This window comes from Sphaeramia orbicularis, chromosome 7 (assembly GCF_902148855.1).
Source record: "Sphaeramia orbicularis chromosome 7, fSphaOr1.1, whole genome shotgun sequence".
In the NCBI taxonomy this organism is placed as follows: domain Eukaryota; kingdom Metazoa; phylum Chordata; class Actinopteri; order Kurtiformes; family Apogonidae; genus Sphaeramia; species Sphaeramia orbicularis.
In genome coordinates this window covers 21,284,865-21,303,642 of record NC_043963.1, presented here as the reverse complement: position 1 = coordinate 21,303,642, position 18,778 = coordinate 21,284,865, and the positions used below count along the sequence as shown (strand labels likewise).

At 39.2% G+C, this 18,778-nt stretch overlaps 1 protein-coding gene across 1 annotated transcript; it reads left to right on the top strand.

The window, feature by feature from the left end:
- Positions 1–608: 608 nt before the first annotated feature.
- jph2 (junctophilin 2) lies at positions 609–17,376 on the top strand. The gene is made up of 6 exons (XM_030138007.1): positions 609–1,448; positions 5,254–6,070; positions 13,263–13,381; positions 14,849–15,855; positions 16,503–16,602; positions 16,699–17,376. Exons 1-5 carry the CDS (start codon positions 1,070–1,072, stop codon positions 16,581–16,583), a joined length of 2,403 nt encoding a protein of 800 aa, XP_029993867.1. The 5' UTR covers positions 609–1,069; the 3' UTR covers positions 16,584–16,602; positions 16,699–17,376.
- The last annotated feature ends 1,402 nt before the right edge of the window (positions 17,377–18,778 follow it).

Here is an 18,778-nt window from a genome sequence, read left to right as displayed (position 1 = left end):
GTGAGAATCATTCATTAACACTGATAAATAAAATGGATCGAATAATAATTAAAAAAAAAAAAAAAGAATTAAAGACGAATAAAAAAAAACAACAACAATACAATGCAAACTTTTAAAATGAATGATCACACACATAACAATAAACTGAGTCTCTTGCTCATACTCATACAGTTATTTGTACTGTAATACAACAGTGTTATTATTAAATAAAGTGGCTTCATGCAATGACATGTATTCCATAATACTGTGATAATGTCAATGGATTTAAATGAATATTTATGAGAGAGGAGCTGCAGAGAGTCTATGTGGCCCAACAGCATCATGAATTACATCATTTATCTTTTGGATAAGTATTTTTTTAATAAGCTTAAGGGCCTATTGGGGAGTAATAGAGATCAACCTGAATGAACTGGGCGTATTTAGGCTGCAGAGCAGAGTCCTGAATGGCATGTACTTCAGTCCCGAAGTGGCAAGACTCTGGCATGGCTCCTTGCAGGCAGCAGAGTAAGGATTGGGTTGTATTTTTGGAAGTGTGTGTGTGTGTGGAGTGGTCGCCTTGTTAGGTCTGCTAAAATATTTCCAACAGCAGCGACTGTCAGGAGATAGCTGGGTGGCAGGGACAGGGGGAGAGGGGCTTTTCTCTGTGGCCACCTGGAAAGCCATGTAAGACCCCTGGCTTGTCAAGGCAGAGCAAAGCAATGTTTCAGATCTTTAATTATTGGCTTCATCATTTGTAACATAAAACCACTGATCTGGAGGAATCTACAGCTACTCATGTGTGAATTCGACGCAAACAAGAGGAGGACATTGGAGTAATCTGGAGAAGAAGAAAAACCAAAATTAAGTTCCTGTAAAGTGATTTTTACGCACTGGAGCTTCATGGACACGCTCAGAAACTACAACCAGAACAGAAGAAATCCACTCAAGTCCAACACTAAGGATCAATCCAACCAGGTTTAATGTCAGGTGAAGGTGAAGGCGCACAAACGGAGCTTTTATCTTTAGCCAGGTAACAAACCAAAACCAGGTTTGCTTTCTGATCAGTGCGTAATTTGGCCGCTTTGGAGCTATGAGTGGAGGGCGCTTTGAGTTTGACGACGGCGGAGCTTATTGCGGAGGCTGGGAGGGGGGTAAAGCCCACGGTCATGGCATCTGCACCGGACCCAAAGGCCAGGGGGAGTTTTCAGGCTCCTGGAATTACGGCTTCGAGGTGGTGGGAGTCTACACCTGGCCTAGCGGAAACACCTATGAAGGATACTGGTCCCAGGGAAAGCGTCATGGTCTGGGAATAGAAACCAAAGGACACTGGATTTACAAAGGGGAATGGACTCATGGATTCAAAGGGAGGTACGGCATCCGGATCAGTGTTGGCAGTGGAGCGAAGTACGAAGGCACATGGAATAATGGGCTTCAGGATGGATATGGCACAGAAACATATGCAGATGGAGGTGAGGTTTATAGTTTCACACTTTGTTTTAGTGCAACACAGATCTTCCAGTTGCAGCTGCAGGTCATTTGCTCAAGTTGTGCACATAGATAACTTTATTTTACTCTTCTTTTTATTATATGCTTTACTTTGAGCCTAGACCCTATTTGTGATTAAGCTTTAAACACACCGTTGCCCATAAAATTGGAATAATTTTTTTTTTTTTTACCTCTTTGAAATGATTGTGACAATATGATTTATTCTTGATAGATAAAGTTTAACTGGGACTCAGGTGCACTCGTCCAAAGTTATTACTGATGTGCATAAACAGAAATAAAATGAGGGAAAAAACTAAATTATGGACGACAGTGTACTATATAGATTCTATTTAAATATAATTAAACCACAAACAGCATTAAAGTATAACACAAACAACAACTCTGTCAGGTTTATCTTGACAGTACAAAGTATTTGGACATTATACTTGTGAATTTTCAAAGTAATAACATGAGTAATAGAGTACTTCTGCACTGAACCTGAGTATTGGCTCTAACAGAGCTGTGGTATTATAAGTAGAAATATCTCTGAATCAGCTAAGCATGTAATGTGGAGACAAATCATAGAAGAGGAAAATGCCATCCTGACAATCCTCATGGTCATTTGTGATGTCTGAGTTAGAAGGAAATATCAGTCTGTTGCTGTCAGTCAACGGGAGCTTAAACCTTGTAGGAAATCAAACACCGCAAGAAACAGTTGCTTTTTTTATCACCAAAAAGAGGAGAAAATAAGTCTGGGGGAAGGTCATGTGAGGATAAAGGTGAAATTCCTCCATACCATTAGCATATGTGGTTATCTTAAGCAACTTTACAAGAAAACCTGGATGTTTTGGGCAAGTTTTCCTTCAATTCAGTTGTAATCTCCAGAAACATGCATCTTCCAGGTCAACCATTTGAGCGTATAGATTAAACTAAACAAGTTAGACAAATCAAAGTGGTTGTGTTGCTTTCTGTTTGTCTCAAGCAGTGGTTTCCCTCCTTAACAGCTGACTCATCAGCTTTAAGCCCGTCCTGGTGGAACTAGCAGCAGAGCGGTGGGTGAGGGGATGTGATCGCACCAGATGTCAGGATGTAATAATAGCCTGTGAGCCCTTCTGGCCTCACGGGCCAGGCCTGTCACTATAATCCACACACTTGTCAATTTCGACACGAGGCCAGAACCTAAGATGATTGGGCAGTCAGGGCCTTTCGTGAATGAGACTTTTTATACTATAGATATCCGTGACATTGTGGTAGCATTAGCCTGAACTCAGAGAAAGCTTTTAATGATTAGAACTGGGAATCAGTGTAACTCATAGTCCAACACTATCACTAATGACTCTATGATACTTGACATACTTCAAAGTAGAGGTGGACGGTTTAATTATGACAGTTCAGAGTAGGAAAATGAATAGGCTAATATTAAATAGCACTGTCAGAAATGAATAGTCTTTAACTTTATGAGAAACTACAAGTGGATCCAAACATCAAAGTCAAATGAATATACACTGTTTCTCATAAAGTTGGAATAATTTTTAAAGTTTTCAGACACATTCCCTTTTTTATTCCTATGCACATCCTTAATCACCTTTTGACAAAGTGTAATGGTTATATACTGACTCCCAGTTACACTTTATCTATCAAGAATATATCCTATTGCCATAATCACAACATGAGAAGAGATGAAAGTATTTTATTCCAACTTTGTGAGCAGCAGTGTACATATTAAATAAACCTGGAACTGAACATAAAACTAAGTGGAAAAAATGCAAGTTTTTTCAGGTGTGATTCTCTCAAAGTCAGTAATTGTAGTTGAGAAGAGCAGTATTAGTCCAACTGATTAACCGATATATATCTACCTGAAAGAAAATCATGTACAAAACAGGGCATATATTTATCTACTGCACTATGGTGTCACTTTCACACATTTTTTGACAACTGAGATAAATCTACTAAAAAAGTTCATAAGGTTTAGCTTGGTGCCTCCTCAACATGTAAACACTGACTGTAGTTTAAATGTCTATGTGTACAAAAAATAATTTATATTTGGTGTAGAACTGGACACTGTAGCAGTAATTATAACATTAAAATTTTATTTGATATAAATATTATAAATGTTCAAAAAATGTTTGCTAAAATCTCAACGTATAGATAGCATTCGGAAATCTGATCTGTAGGAATATGTCACAGAAGAGAGAGGTGATACACAAATAAATTATAGGAAGATGAAGAAGGTCGACATGCTGCATCACTGTCATGCACAGTGGCTCAGATTTATTAAATGTTCTGCTGTTTAAAATGATTGTCATGTTCTGACATAAGTTTAATATGACAACTAACCATCTAGTTTATTCAACCATCACTCAATCTTAAAGGTTCAATATGTAAGATTTTCACATGTTCAAGGGTTTATGTGAACATTGTTTTGGATCAACATCCATGGTACCAAAATATAGAGCTAACTTAAAATGTAAAACCACTGATGGCCATTAGAGACTGACTTCAAAAAGGCTTAACTCCCATTGACTTACACTGAAATTCACTAAAAATAGTAATTTCCCAGGAGTCTTATTTCTTTTTATTTGGTTTGTCTAATCTGCTTTCTGGTGGTCCATCTCTAAATATTTCCTCTTTTGATGAGATTTCCAAATGTAAGGTTTTGATTTTTGCTGTGCTGGACTTTTACCGACATATGTAATTGACAGCTTACTTTTCTGCCATGTCAGACTTTCTAAGCTTCTGTTTCTTGAATAAAATGTTTATTTTTCAAGATAGAGACTACAACTGTAGTTGTTGTTATTAACTTACAATGACAATACCATTAAATCACCTGATGTCAGTAAGCTAGCATTTAGCATTAGTCCATCCACTGTTAATACTGATTTTAATACTGACCATAAGTCTTCTATTAGTTTATAAGACACCTATGATAGCTCTTCAGTTTTCATTCTCTTTCTAATCACAGGCCTAGATAGGAATGTTTGCTCTCAGTCAGTTTCTCAATTCTGCATGTTTTCTAAGCTACTTTGTCTCTAACGATACCACAAGATACAGCATAACCCAACTCCTCAAAACTTCCCAGGACAACTCCAAGGTCTTGCATTCTTTCTGTTTGTATCTTATTTTCTTTCTTCTGCTTAGCGACAGTGTCATACATATCATCATATTAACCAATCATATTTAAGCTTAGCGCAGGCTACTATAAGTTAGACTGACTTCCAGGACAGGTCAGAACTGACTTCTGACAGAGGGTGAAGCTTCGTTTGTCAGTTTCTCACTTGTGCACAATAAAGGAAGGCCTGACTGCCAACCAATCCATTCTCCACAAATTTCTTTGTCGTTTACGCCTCCACGACACCACTCCTTTCTTTGTCTAAATATGGTCACTTCGGGATCGAAAGAGCGACAGGGCAACAGCCAAAACAGCAAACTCACTAGTTATACACAGTTTATGGATGAAGTCTATTTTGCATTTGAAGACATTCACTTGTTGATGTTACCCAACTCCATTTCTAAGATAACAACTATCCTGGTTGTTTACATCTGTTATAACAGACTTTACACCTCTGACTTGACTGTGTAGAGGCTTATTTTTCCACAAATTCATCAACAAATGACACATAAGTGTACAAACATCCATGACAGCTACATTATTCAGCATGATAACATTTTTGATGCTGTAACCCAGCCCTAATTTTGTATCGGAGTATTGATAATGTATTGCAAGAAGAAGTAGTATATGTAGTAACACTCCTAAATTAATAAAAGCTGCCACTTTTCTGATATTTTCAGGTACTTTCCAAGGTCAGTTCACTGGAGGGATGCGACACGGTTATGGGGTCCGTCAAAGCGTCCCTTATGGCATGGCAGCAGTGGTCCGCTCCCCTCTTCGTACCTCCCTGACCTCCCTTCGCAGCGAGCACAGCAATGGCACCGTCCTGCAACAGGATATCCCAGTCATCACCACCACCAACGCCTCAGGTGAAGAGACCCCCGTCACCACCCCTACCCAGCTGGGGCCATCTCGTGGAGGCTTTGCTCTCACCCTCCAGGTGGACCCAGAGGCTGTGAAACCCAAGAAGAAGGGCCTGTTTCGCAGGAGCTCCCTGTTGGGTAAACTGAAGAAGTCAGAATCAAACACTTCTCTTTCCAGTCAGAAGAGTAAGATCAGCTTCCTGAGGACAGAATCGGCCCTCAGTTCCAACGCCAGCGACACCAACTCCACCATCAGCCTCGGAGATGAGAGCCTGGCCGGAGCCGAGGACTTCCCCCCCGTGGAGGCTGACATCGACGCCACCACCACAGAGGTTTACATGGGAGAGTGGAAGAACGACAAGCGCTCAGGATATGGAATAAGTGAAAGGTCCAGTGGGCTGAAGTATGAGGGCGAGTGGCTGAATAACCAGAGACACGGGTATGGCTGCACCACCTTTGCTGAGGGAGGGAAGGAGGAGGGTAAGTACATGAACAACATGCTGGTGAAGGCCGTGAAGAAGAGGATGATCCAGCTGAAAGGAACCAAGATCAAGCAGAAGGTGGAGCGGGCAGTGGAGGGAGCCCAGAGAGGTGCAGCCATTGCCAAGCAGAAGGCAGAGATCGCTGCTTCCAGGTACGTACAGACAAATAATCCTCCTTGATTCTTTTCTAAATACTAATGTTGAAAACATTGCACTTCATACTTCATTTCAATACCAAACTGAGTTTCCTTCACAGCTCAGTCCTAAAGAACACATTCTGTCATAACAAATAAAATTGAAAATAAAAAAGATGCCCTTCTTGAATCATTGCTCAACTTTTTCATAATGATCCAGTCAAAAGAAATATATAGAAATTCAACTAAAACAAATGCATCCCCTGCATCCTTGTCGACAAGACAATAAAAGAAAATATCAACCTCACTTTCAGTTTCCCTTAATATGCAACAAACAGTCTGTCCTCTGGAGTAGCATTAAACCTGAAACTCTCTATAGCTGATGGGAATAGATATATAAATATAATACTACCACAGCTTATGTCAGAGGAATACAATAGAATTCAACTGTTGTCTTTTCAAAAGTTGTGTCTTTGGAAATCCATGCTATTAAACAAGGTACAAGTTCACAACATGACCTTACAACTGTTTTGTCTCTGTGACTGTTTGTGTTGATAAATCTGTCTGCACTCAGGTCAGAAGTCTAGGAAATCTTTTCAGTGATAGCAGTCACAGCAACTGTTTAAATGCTTAACTTCTTTTAGTAGAGCAAAACAAAAGGATGACTTAATAAGGCCATCTTAATAAAGTCCTGATTTTGTCACCAATGACCTATAGAAACCAGAGTTGTATTTGAGTGGAAATAAGTGGAAAAGTCTCTGAGAAATAATGAGCTACCATTTTATTTATTCCATGAAGCTGCACAAATGTTCGCCATCACATCTTTTCTCAAAAATGACCCAGTGTTAAGTGCCTTCAGTACATAAGAAAAAGTGTGAAGTCTGCATGGGTGTGTACATTTTTCTCTTTTTATTGTAACTATAAGTCTGTCAAAAGTAATGAAAACTATCTAAATCTGCATATCATTTATAGGGTTTGGTGGGTTTGGTGGACTACAACCAGCATTTGTCAAGTACAAAATTATAATACATTTGTAATATGGGCATTGCTGTTTGACTATATTTTGTGCTACAGTTGATTGTAAAGACTAATGGTGAAAAGGTGGCAGAGTAATATATCTTAAAGGGGTCATATTTTGCTAAATCCACTTTTATTAATCTTTGGTACATTTATTTGTGTATTTGTGGACCCTAGTAGTTCATAAAGTTTGAATTTGAACCCTCCGGGTGCTGCAAAGCTTTATTTATATTCATTTTGGCATTTTGGATTTCTACAACCTGTTTTAAATCCTTCTTAATTTGTTACGTCTATGTCGTAACGGCTATAGGAGTAACAGAGTACAGGTTGGCCAAACTAATGACAACTGCCACAAGTGGGGATTCACCACCAGCACTGAATGCCCCTGTGGTGCAGCGGTCCAATCAATGGAACACATCTTGCATTGGTGCCCATTGGGCCTTCGACCTTGGCCCTCCAACCAAGACCTTCAGGAAGCAAATAGCACTGTCCAGAAATGGATTCAGCATTGGTGCAATAAGATATGATGAGGATGATGACATCTATGACTAGTTACGTCACAACATTTGCACATATAAGGTCAAGACTTCCGACGAACATTTCTCTGAGTACAACATAATTGTTTGCCAGCACCAGCGGTTGTAGTAAAAACTGAAAATATGTCCAAACTTCAAGGCGATTACCTAAAATGTTCAGTTGTTGGTTGAATGGGACAGAGCAGCACAGTCAACAGCCTAAGGGGTGTGGGGTGTGAAGTGGCTCATTTGCATTTACAGGGCCAGTGCTCAAAACGACCTTTCTGGTGTCATTACTCAGAAATAGGGTTGAAGATGGACCTGTGGAGTTGAATTAATGAAGAATTTAGACCCAAGTATAGCATTTACAGTTTATGTAGACCACAGGGAAATATTCAAAATGCATAATTCCATTTAAAAAAAGCAAAATATCACTCCTGCAATAATTTATTGCTAGCGCTGTTCTGACCTGAGTGTTCAGTTAAAAAAAATCAAGCAAAATGTCAACTGCCTAGTGTATTGTTCATACATTCACTTTGTGTATGACCGTACAAGGCAGTGTGTGTTTGCCAGCAGTCATCTTCTGCACCTGAAGTAGCCGTGTGTTTACAGCAGTGAGCTTTGTGCTTGATGGACTACAGACCTCTGTCCCTGCAGTCTGAAATCTAAATAATTTACTCCAAGGATAAGCAGCATAATAAGAGTTATTGGTCAGCATTCAGTGTATTCAATGAATTAGTTTTAACTCACCCACAGCACATGCACAGTGGAACAACAATGGAAGTAAACAGTCAGTATTTATGTAGAGCGGCTTTCTACAGAACCTCAGTGACCTTTATTTTGTTCCAATCAAATATGCATCCATACCAAACGCTTTAATTTAGTGGATAAAACTCCTAACAGCTGGAAGACAAGCTAAACAACAGGCACTCTGAGCAGCCTGTGCTCTAAATTATCATCAATTATTATATAAGCGAGCAGCAGAGACATGACACATCTGTTCCTGGCTGCGGTTTCCTCACTCTATGATCCTTTGGCAATGAAGTGGGGGGTTAAAAATACATGGACAACCTGTGCGCTAGGAGGCCAGGCCCCATCCACTTTACATCCAGTTAGGTAAGCGTTCACTGGCATTCAGACTCTATGTGGACATTGTTCTGTTGCGTGGATCGGTCGGCAGGCGTCTGGAGGAGGTTCTGTACGGCAGAACAGGGTGTAAATGACGCACAGACAGAGGCCCTGTGGTCAAAGAGGAGCCCTGACTAAATATGGACAGGCACACTCTTGCTGTATCACAATCACTGGGGAATGCAACAGCTGATTATCCCTCCACCCCCTGCCTCCAAACCCCATTTTTCCTGCCTAGTCACAGACACACTGTTTTCTCATGCTGGAACCTAGTGTCTCTTTGTTTTTCTATTTATACATTATTATGCTGCAACATTACCCCATTTTTCTCTATGTAGAATGCACACTAATCAAAGTTAGACCTATCTACGCTGTAGAACACACCTGTCTGCTCATGTTACACATCTACCTGATTTGTCTGTTTCTGTTGTACTCTCAGCCGCCGTGTGCTTTAGTTTCGCAGAGATCACAGACCTCAGTCCACCTTGCGTCAGCAGCGGTGTCGAATGGTCCCACGGTTATAAATATGACACAGCTCATAAGCAAATGCTTGGGTATAAAGGGTTAGCGTATATATGTACCACACCTAGCTTTAGTTATACGGCTTGGCTTACATACTGTATTGCTGATGCTGGACATTTTGTATTGGCGAATGATCAGCAGGTCGTAACATTTGTAAACAAAGTTGAGCTCTGACCTCAGCATCAGACTATTTCTAGATTGCTTTATTATTTTATTTGGTGAGAAATTAAATCATAAGGAGAATGGATGCTAAGTGATTTTATCTCTGTCTCTTATGTGACTTGATAGCTATGTTGAAATAATGAGGATGCGTATTTTTTAGTGCTGTAGCCTATGTGTATTTTGGCAGAGTGTTTTAATTATGTTCTGAAATATTTAGTCATCTTTTAATAGAAGCTAAATCACTCTTTCACACTGTCTACACACACATAGGCGCACATAGTTGAATAGGACCCTCCACAAAGATCCAGTGGCACATGCCTAAATGACAGAGTACATCTCGCCATCAGCAGGCTCCGGGACAACTGTAGCATGACAAAAAACAGATGGTTATAGAACAGCTTTGAGGGTAAAAACAGAGCAGTAGGATCTATTTCTAGATCAACTTTGACATTAGAACAGACCCTACATTATGATACTCGCTGGGCTTGAATCTGTAATCTCGTAGCTGCAGGTGTTGAAGACTGCCTCTTCACAATTGAATGTCTTTCTACAGCTGACGTCTCATCACTCCTCACAGTACAACCAGTGTCTCCTTAAGGGAGCCCTGAAGCCACAAGGGGTATTTAGGTCGCAGTGTCAAATGTCGTGTTTTGTTGAGGAGAAATATTCACACACAGACTTCAGTAGAACACAACTTAAAGGACGTCTGTGACACTTTTTAATGAATCCTATTGTTGTACATTTATGAAGGTATGTAGAAATATGAGGACTCACATCATATAAAACTATCTTATTGGCTGTAAAAAAAAAAAAAAAAAACATCATCTATTGCCTGAGTGAGATAGTATTTTATTTTATTGGTCTATTTAACAGTTCACATCAATAAATTTAAATGTAAAAGCAGAAAATTAAGTTTAAAAAAGTTATACAGATGATTTATGTTGGTAAAAAAAAAAAAAAAAAAAAAAATCAGGATACCGTGATACTAATATACAGCTACATTACTGTTAAATCATGTTAAGAAGCACCTAAATGCTGGTCTTTTTCTCCAATTGGAATTGTTTTATGCTTTTATTTTGCAGCACAAGTCAGAATGACTTTCTTTACTGAGCTAATGTGACTTCTGAGACCTTATGTTTTTGCATGTTGGGATTTCTGCACCTTATATTTAATCCTGCTTGAATCTGCTTATTAGTCCACACTATATTCTGTCTTCTAGTGATAACAAAATCACAGTGGTAGGAAGGCTTTTGTTTTCAGATCCATTCCTCTTTTATTCCTATTCATACACATAACAAATCACTTTTGACCAGGTGCAATGATTACACTTTACTAACCAAAAATAATTCACATTATCATGGTCATTTCATAACAAAAAGGTACAAAGATTTTATTCCTGCTTTGTGGGTGACAGTGTATATTTACACTGATTTGTGTAAATCAGTGTAATGAAAAACCTTTGTTGCCTCGTTTATGCATCAACAAATGCAGAGACACACTGGTGTTATACAATAAAATAAACCGATTGTTCCCCAGTGCAGACAATGCTTTTTCTTATTTGTTATTACAAATGATCTAAGTGTATTTGTAAAATACAAATTCAAAGCTCAGGTCTGAAGAGGTTAAGAATTAAATCTATTATTGTGAGCTCCACATTTATCAATGCGATTTTGTCAAATTTATGGTACTTAGAGAGACCTGTGTTAGTGGAAATATAAGGTATCTATATACTGCATTACACTGTGTTGTTAAAGTTGACGTAGGAGATATTTATAGCTCAACCAGCCATCAGTGCACCACTATCTCCCTCTGAGTGTTGCGTTTGATTCTGCTTTACTTGGCGCATAGTTGGTACTGTGCTGAATGCTGAGCTCCACTCAGATCACAGGATTTCCATGGTGAGTTTCGGGTGAAGAGCAGCATGAAGCCATCTGTTGCCATCCTTTCTCCTCTACCCACTAACTGGCAACTTACCCAGCAGAATGGAGGAGCTGCCATCTTGTCAACTATTAAACACGACACTTTATCTGGAGGGATTAAAATACAGATGAATATGTTTTGACACATCTGTCTGTTACCAATGAAGTATTGTAATCATATAAGTAATAAATGTGTGCCTCAACCATCTATGCTGAGACTGTATAAACCTATGCAATGTTTTGTTGAATATAACATTTGTCCATGTTTACACTTTTAATGCGTGTCCTGGTGTGTGTGTGTGTGTGTGTGTGTGTATTAATGGGTTATGAGATAGTTATTAATTGTACCACAGGGATTAGTTTTAAAAGGCTTGTAATTAAACAGCAGCTGTTGTTGTTTTAACTCTACATAAAATTAGTCATTTCAGTGTGATTATTATTGCGTGTGTGGGGGGGTTCCTGGAAAAGGAGGTGCTGACTGTGTGTGGACAGGTGGAGCGCCTCTATATTGAGCAGGAAACCTCAAGAGTCTCTAATTGTTCCAGTGGGAAGCACCTTCCCCACTGAGTCTTCTAGTGCTCCAGTGGGCTATTTTCAGCTCAGTGTAAAGTTACAGTATGTCAAGTATTCACAGAGTAATCACAATCAGTAATGTGGAAAAATATCAGTTGTCTATCATCACAGGTTTGTCCAAAAGTTACCGTAAAACAAAGGTGAAAGGCCAAGAAGACAAAGAGTTTCACTGGCATAAAAACTGCTGGACTGTGTGCTTCATATACTGTAACGATACAGAGATACATGTGATGACGGTGCCCCCGGTGGCTTGCCAGTAATAACTCATTGTCTTGGTGAGAACGATAAAAGCACCATTTATTTCTGTCTCAGACCAACAGCAGAAAAGGACACCTCCTCTCTCAATAGATAGTAATACTAATGAGCCGTAAGACCAGTGGGACACACACCCCTGGCCTTCACATCAGCATGACTGAATAGGAAAAACAAACCCTCTTATAGTGTCGGTCTGCCACTTTCTAAGGTTAATATCTAAGCAGTAAAGGAAAAAGTACCATTACTCCATCCATCAGTTTAAAACAAAAATGTTATGTGACCGCATTTGAGGATATGTGGTAAGGGGATGAAGAAATGTAATCTGAAAAGGAAACTGTGAAACATAAAAAGCACAATATTTGCCTCTGAGATATAATGAAGTACAAGAATAAACTCACATTAAAGGTAAATACTATTATAAACCACAAGTTTGTACTTCATACGTCTAAAAACTGAAATACACACACACACAGAGTTTTGATTGATTTACTGAATGTAAGTTGCTAAGAATAGCTGCATTTAAGATTTACATTGTGTGTAACTATGCAAGAGATTTTATCTGAAGGGACGTCCTGGTTAAATAATGGTTAAATAAATCAAAATAAACTGACTAATTAGCATTTTATTAAGTAGTATTTAAGGTTATATAACTTATCAGACTCTCACAACTATTCCTGGTGATGGTGTAGCTAATGTTGAAGCTAACAAGATGTCAGCCAAGACATGATTTCCCGACACAGTTTTTTGGACTATTGTAAGACTTAGGACTGCTTACTGTCTATGCTACTTACATAGTTTTGTGGCTGCTTAAGTTAAATTTAAAACGTTGATATCATTTATGCAGTTTTCATTCCAAATTTCCGGAGGAGCTACTGAAAAAGTAGGCTACTTAGAGAATTTCTACCACAGTCTCCAGGGGGTTGTACTCAGGGATTATATTTACTTTAATTAGGAGGTCTGGGACTTTTTTACCTCACATTCATGACAGACAGCATATGTGAAACATGCATATAGGGGTGCAGTTTTGTTGATTTGTTGGATTTTAAGAGTTGCCAGTAATAGCAAGGAGAAGTGAAGATGTTTGATATTTGTGTATTGTGTTGCATTTGTTCCATGCAGAACATCCCATTCAAAGGCCAAGGCAGACGGAGCTGAACAGGCCGCTCAAGCCTCCAACAGTGAGTCCAGCATTGCCCGACTGGTGGCCAAAGAGCTTTCCCCTTCGTTCTACCAGCCAGGTCAGTGAATATTAACCCTTTCATCCAGGAGAAATGCTAAGTCAAATCATGAGTAAAAACTACCAAATTAACTCTACAGAAAACAGGGATTCAGATCACCTAAAATTGGATGCAGAGGCTCATATTTATCATCTTTACCGTCATACCAAAATGTATTTGCTCATCTGGAGCACATAAGTATTATTATCATCACTTACATGGTTATTTTAAGATATTTTGTAAAGGAAACCAAGCATTTATGTCTTTAACTCTGTCGTTTTATACTCTGTCCCTTAATGTACTAAGAGCTTCAGCTATTAGATCCTCTGCTGAGGCGCACCACAAGGGTAGTCGCATTTGAATGTCTAAAAATGGAACATCTTATTGGGTCGAAGGTATCATATCAGTTTCATTGGAAGTCTGGCGACACACACTTACACTTTGACACAAAAGCTGCAGAGCCATTCACAAGCATTTTTCTCCCACAGCAGAGACCCTAAAGGAATCAGACACCCACAGAAGCTAGACAGTTTTCTGAGCAGCTGCCCAAACCGTCTCTGACTAATAGTGCAAATGGACGCAGTCCTGCTGTGCATTCTTCCATGAAAGACCTCTCGCTAAGGAGATAACAACACAGACATAACGTGTCAGTGTATAGGCTCTGATTTATTTTATTATGGAAAAATCTAAGTAGAAGTTCAGTAGACACCCTCACTCAATTTTTTCTACATTGTTTCAGAGCTGAAAATAGAGTAAAATGTCTTTCTTTGAAATAAGTAGCTATCTATAATCTGCTTCCTATTTCTGTGGCCAAAGAAAATTAATAGTTTAAGCAAAGGATGCCATTAAAATTTAATATGTAAGATTCACTTGGATGTTGAGGTGGAGTTTGTGTTGGATTCTGTTTTCTGCTGGTCATTTGTTGACATTAAGTCTGTTTTTAAGCTAATGACTGTGACTTACTTGCCTACATCTCTGATAATAGCCTGTGCAATATAAATTATTTCTACACAGAGTAACTGGGAAAGTCATTCATTAGGTTTTAAAATCATCTCAATGTATCTCTTTAGCTCCTCTACAGCAGCAACACCATAAAATATTACAACAGACAAACAGCTCCTGAGCTCACACAGATTCCAACACACTCTTAATGTAGATATGTGAGCATGCACAAATCACATACCTATATACTGAAACTATTCAGCTATGGTAAGACAATATTCTTATTAATAGGAGTAATGATTTTTTTAAAGCAAAAATAAATAAATACTTCAGATATATTTTGTCTGTTAATACTCTAAGTGGAAAAAGTGAACTCCCTAGAGGCTTTGGTATTGTTGTAACACTACCCCAATGGTTACAATATTTTGTATAATTGGTTGTCATTAATAATTGTTCACTGTGCAAGAAATGTCACATACCCCTCAGAGAGCAGCAGTACAGGAATATATTGAAACTCTAACATTATGGTGTAATTGGTCTCACCAGGGCCTGAGTATCTGAAGAAGAGACTGCTCCATGAGGCAGTGGAGGGCAGTGAGAACACAGACACTGTCATGCATGAGCCGCTGTTAGCCGAGGAGGAGCCCCTGCCCACACCCCCTGACAGCCCACTCATGAATGAACTGGACAGTCTCATGCCAGGTTCATCCCCAGGCCGCACCCCCTCTCCAAGCCCAGGCATCACCATCAAGGAAGACACTAAACTCCTGAGTCCAGGCAGCTGGAATGAAGACAAAACCAGCAAAGGTGGAGGTGGGAAAAGTACAAGTAAACCCAACAGCAGGCCTACCAGTCGGCCCACAACCCCTGCATCTTCTGCTTCTGCCCCAGCCCCGGCTGCACCTGAAGGTGGAGATGCCCCCAGCAGCCGTGGGCCTTCCCGCACCCCGAGCCGTCAGAGCCAGAAGAACGAACAGGGCTCTGATTTAGAGATCAAGGCACTGCAGAAGTTTGATGCTGAGGCTAAAGCTCCAGATGACAGTCCAGCTCCTGCTCCAGCTCCACCTTCAGCTCCATCTCCATCTCCAGCTCCAGCTGCGGCTCCAGCTCCGGCTCCAGCTCCAGCCCCAGCTCTTTCCTCTTTAAGGAATAGCCTCATCTCTGAAGATGAAGAAGAACCACTGCGTCCCACCCGTAAAGTGCCTGCCAAAGCTGTCACCCCTGAGCCAAAAGTCACTGAACTCAAACCTGAACGACCTCCATCAGTCCAGGAAAGAGCGCCATCTGTGTCTGAAAGCAAAGCAGAATCCAGGGAGCCGAGCAGACCCTCCAGCAAAGCAGAGATAAAGCCAATGTCAAGAAGACAACCTAGTCCAGCTCCGTCTCCAAGGCCTCCACCCACACCTGAACCAAAGATAGTCCCCAAACCAGTGGAACCGAAAGCCGTTGTTCTCAAATCAGCCTTGAAGGCTGAGCCCAAAAATGAAGCCAGACAGAAGGCCTTAGTGACAACCCAAAGTAAGGAGCTGCCTGCTGAGTCTTTGGAGCTAGAGGTGAGACAGGAAGGAAATAAATTTACCTTCTATTTCCAACTAAGCTTATGTTAAATCTCATATTTCCAAGCTGTTGTGCTGAAGACCAGGCACTTTATAGGCAGCTGAGACAGTTCATTCATCCTGAGGCTGAAATGTAGCATGTATGGAGTCAAGAGGTGCAAGTATTATGTCAACTTTTAAACATTATTTTCTTAAACTGCATGTGTTTGGACAAGTAATTTATTTTAACAACATTGTGGCCTGTTTCGTTAAAGCTGCCTTTTCAAAACTTCAGCCCAAAATGTGTCATGGACCAGTTTATATCAGGTCACCAATTGGGAGAGCAAATATCAGAGCAGTGATTTGATATGTATATTCATTTTCATATTTAATTTTAAAGAAGATGCATAGAGGAAGGTTTAGAATAGGGAAAGTGAGAAATAGGAGTTTGTTCAGTATAATAGATATTAAATAATTAATTGAGTTTGTTATTAGTAATTTATAAATGTAGATGATGTGTATTTGTAGGTTTGGGTCCAAGGCAGACTACAAGTTTATGTGTTTTATTGTATTTTTTGTCTTTAGATATGTTGACTCAAACTGTTTGTGACTTTTTAATACTTGGTGGTTTCTTCTGGTTGACTTCTTTGAAACTCTTTTCAAAGGGCCCAAACACCATAATGATCTGCATGGTCATCCTGCTCAACATCGGCTTGGCTATCCTCTTCGTACACATTTTGTCATGAGACTCAGCCACCACCTCAGGTAATAAATAAGGCTACAGGTGATTGCATGACAAGACACTTTACCTTCTCATGCTGTATACAGGTGAGTGAGAGCTGTTTATGGTCATCGTTGCAGGTTACCAGCAGTGTTGGAGAGAGATGGCCTGCATCCTCAGAAAGGACCAGAGATCAGAGAAACCGCTGTAGGAAACAGAAGCCTCATGCAGACAGCAGCAGTTCCTTTGAAGGTTTTTGTTGGTGTGACTGTGTGAGGCTCTGAGATGGACCTCTCTCTCCAGAGGTTAGAGAAACAGAAGGACAGTGAATGACAGAGATGATTCAGTACATCTGAATTTGTTGATGTTTGTACGTTAAAGTCGGTGCTGGATGTTACAGAGTATGTCTACATTTGGTGGCTCGGTATGCACTCAAAAAGTCTCCGTTCAACAACATTTTGCCAAAGACTTTTATTAAATCCTTAATTGGCTCATGCAACACCGAATCAGACAGATCAAACTCTACTGATACTTAAGAATTTTCATGTTGATAACTTATAAAGACTGAATATTTTCTCCATGATGCCTTGAACTTGATTGTTTAGACACTACTGCAGCAGATGTGTGAAGGATTTGGGAGTGTTACGTCATTGTTTTAATTTTCTGCATCAACCTACATATATTTTTAAAAAAAAAATTAAGTATTCATTAGGTAGCAGTCTTCATTAAATGTTTAAGTTTATGTAAGTCATGTTAAAAAGCTCTCTGGGATATACTGCTAAGAATTAACTGACAATGAAAATCTAAGCAATGCAAAATATATATATATATATATATATATATATATATATATATATATATATATACACAATGAAACCTACTTCATATTGTTTTCATGTTGTTCTGTAGAAGGACTGTGATAGTTGCATTAAAAGCTTCTGCATCATGTAAAGTCTGTATTTGAGACTGTTGTGTAACACTGTGAAATTTGATATTTTCACTGGGGTTTATATGCATTTGAAACATTTACTGTGGTCATTCTGCTGCACTGGTCTAGGAGCTGCTGGACAAAATTGAGAAAATATAGCTTGAGTGTCACTGCAATTGAAACACTGTGTATGTACTGTATGTTCCTGTGTTCTGTTTAGGGGGTTTTGTTTAACTGAGAGGTGTGTTTGTTCTGCCATGCAAGATTTGCAAGGAAAGGGGGTCTAGGAGGGGCTTATTTAAGTTACCGGTACTGTATGTTGAAGTAAGGTTGTTTGCCTGAGTTTTAATGGTTTCATGTATGTTTCAGTGTTGAAAACTGTCCTGGCTGTTCCACTACATTATATTCAGATCCTGACTTGCATTAGAGCCAAATTTAAGTTCAACTTTTGTACGCATGAGAGCACTTTGTGTGTCTGTAATTTTGTAAGCATGCATCAATTGATTTTAATCAAAAAAATACACAATTCTAAATTTCTTGACAGTATTTCCCAGTTAATTACCTCATGATTGTGAGATGGAGAAAAAATATGGAATGATTCTAAACTCCATGTCTTACACTGAGTACAGTACACTGTTGATCATTTCTCCATCATATTTTTACCCATGAATACAATGTAATACATGTTCCAATGTAAGGTTAATAGATAAATGTTAATGAGAGAGCACACCACTGGTTGTGCCTTGCTTTACTACGAAACTAAAAATCTTCCTCCCACTAATTTAAAATTTTAAAAGAATCTAATTAAATCTCCAATGAGTTTTGGTTTAGAAGATAATTTTTTGCGATTGTCAGTCTTTAATCTACATAATATTCTTTATACAAGTTAATTCTACATTAAAATAACAGTTAAAGAGTTAACTGGCAGATAATCCTATTGAGTGCAATATGACTATTTACAGGGGTCAATTTAGTGTAAAGGCCAATTTGTTTTGTCTGCTCTAGTGCTTATACTAAAGTGAAATATCATGGCGAGCAAACCTGGCAACAAATACAAAGCTGAAATGAAATAAAAAAAAAAACTTTTTACAACAGTTATCAGCATGCTGTGTTTTGGTGATCAATTTTTTTCCTGTGATTTATTTTGTACCCATTCTCATAAGTGCAGAACTAAGTATTTTTAAACACCACCTGTCTGCCAGGCTGAGACACCCCAATCCCTCCTTTGGGCCACAGTGAATACCACACCCTATTTTAAACCAGGACAGGGCTTTGCCCTGGTTCTTCTCAGA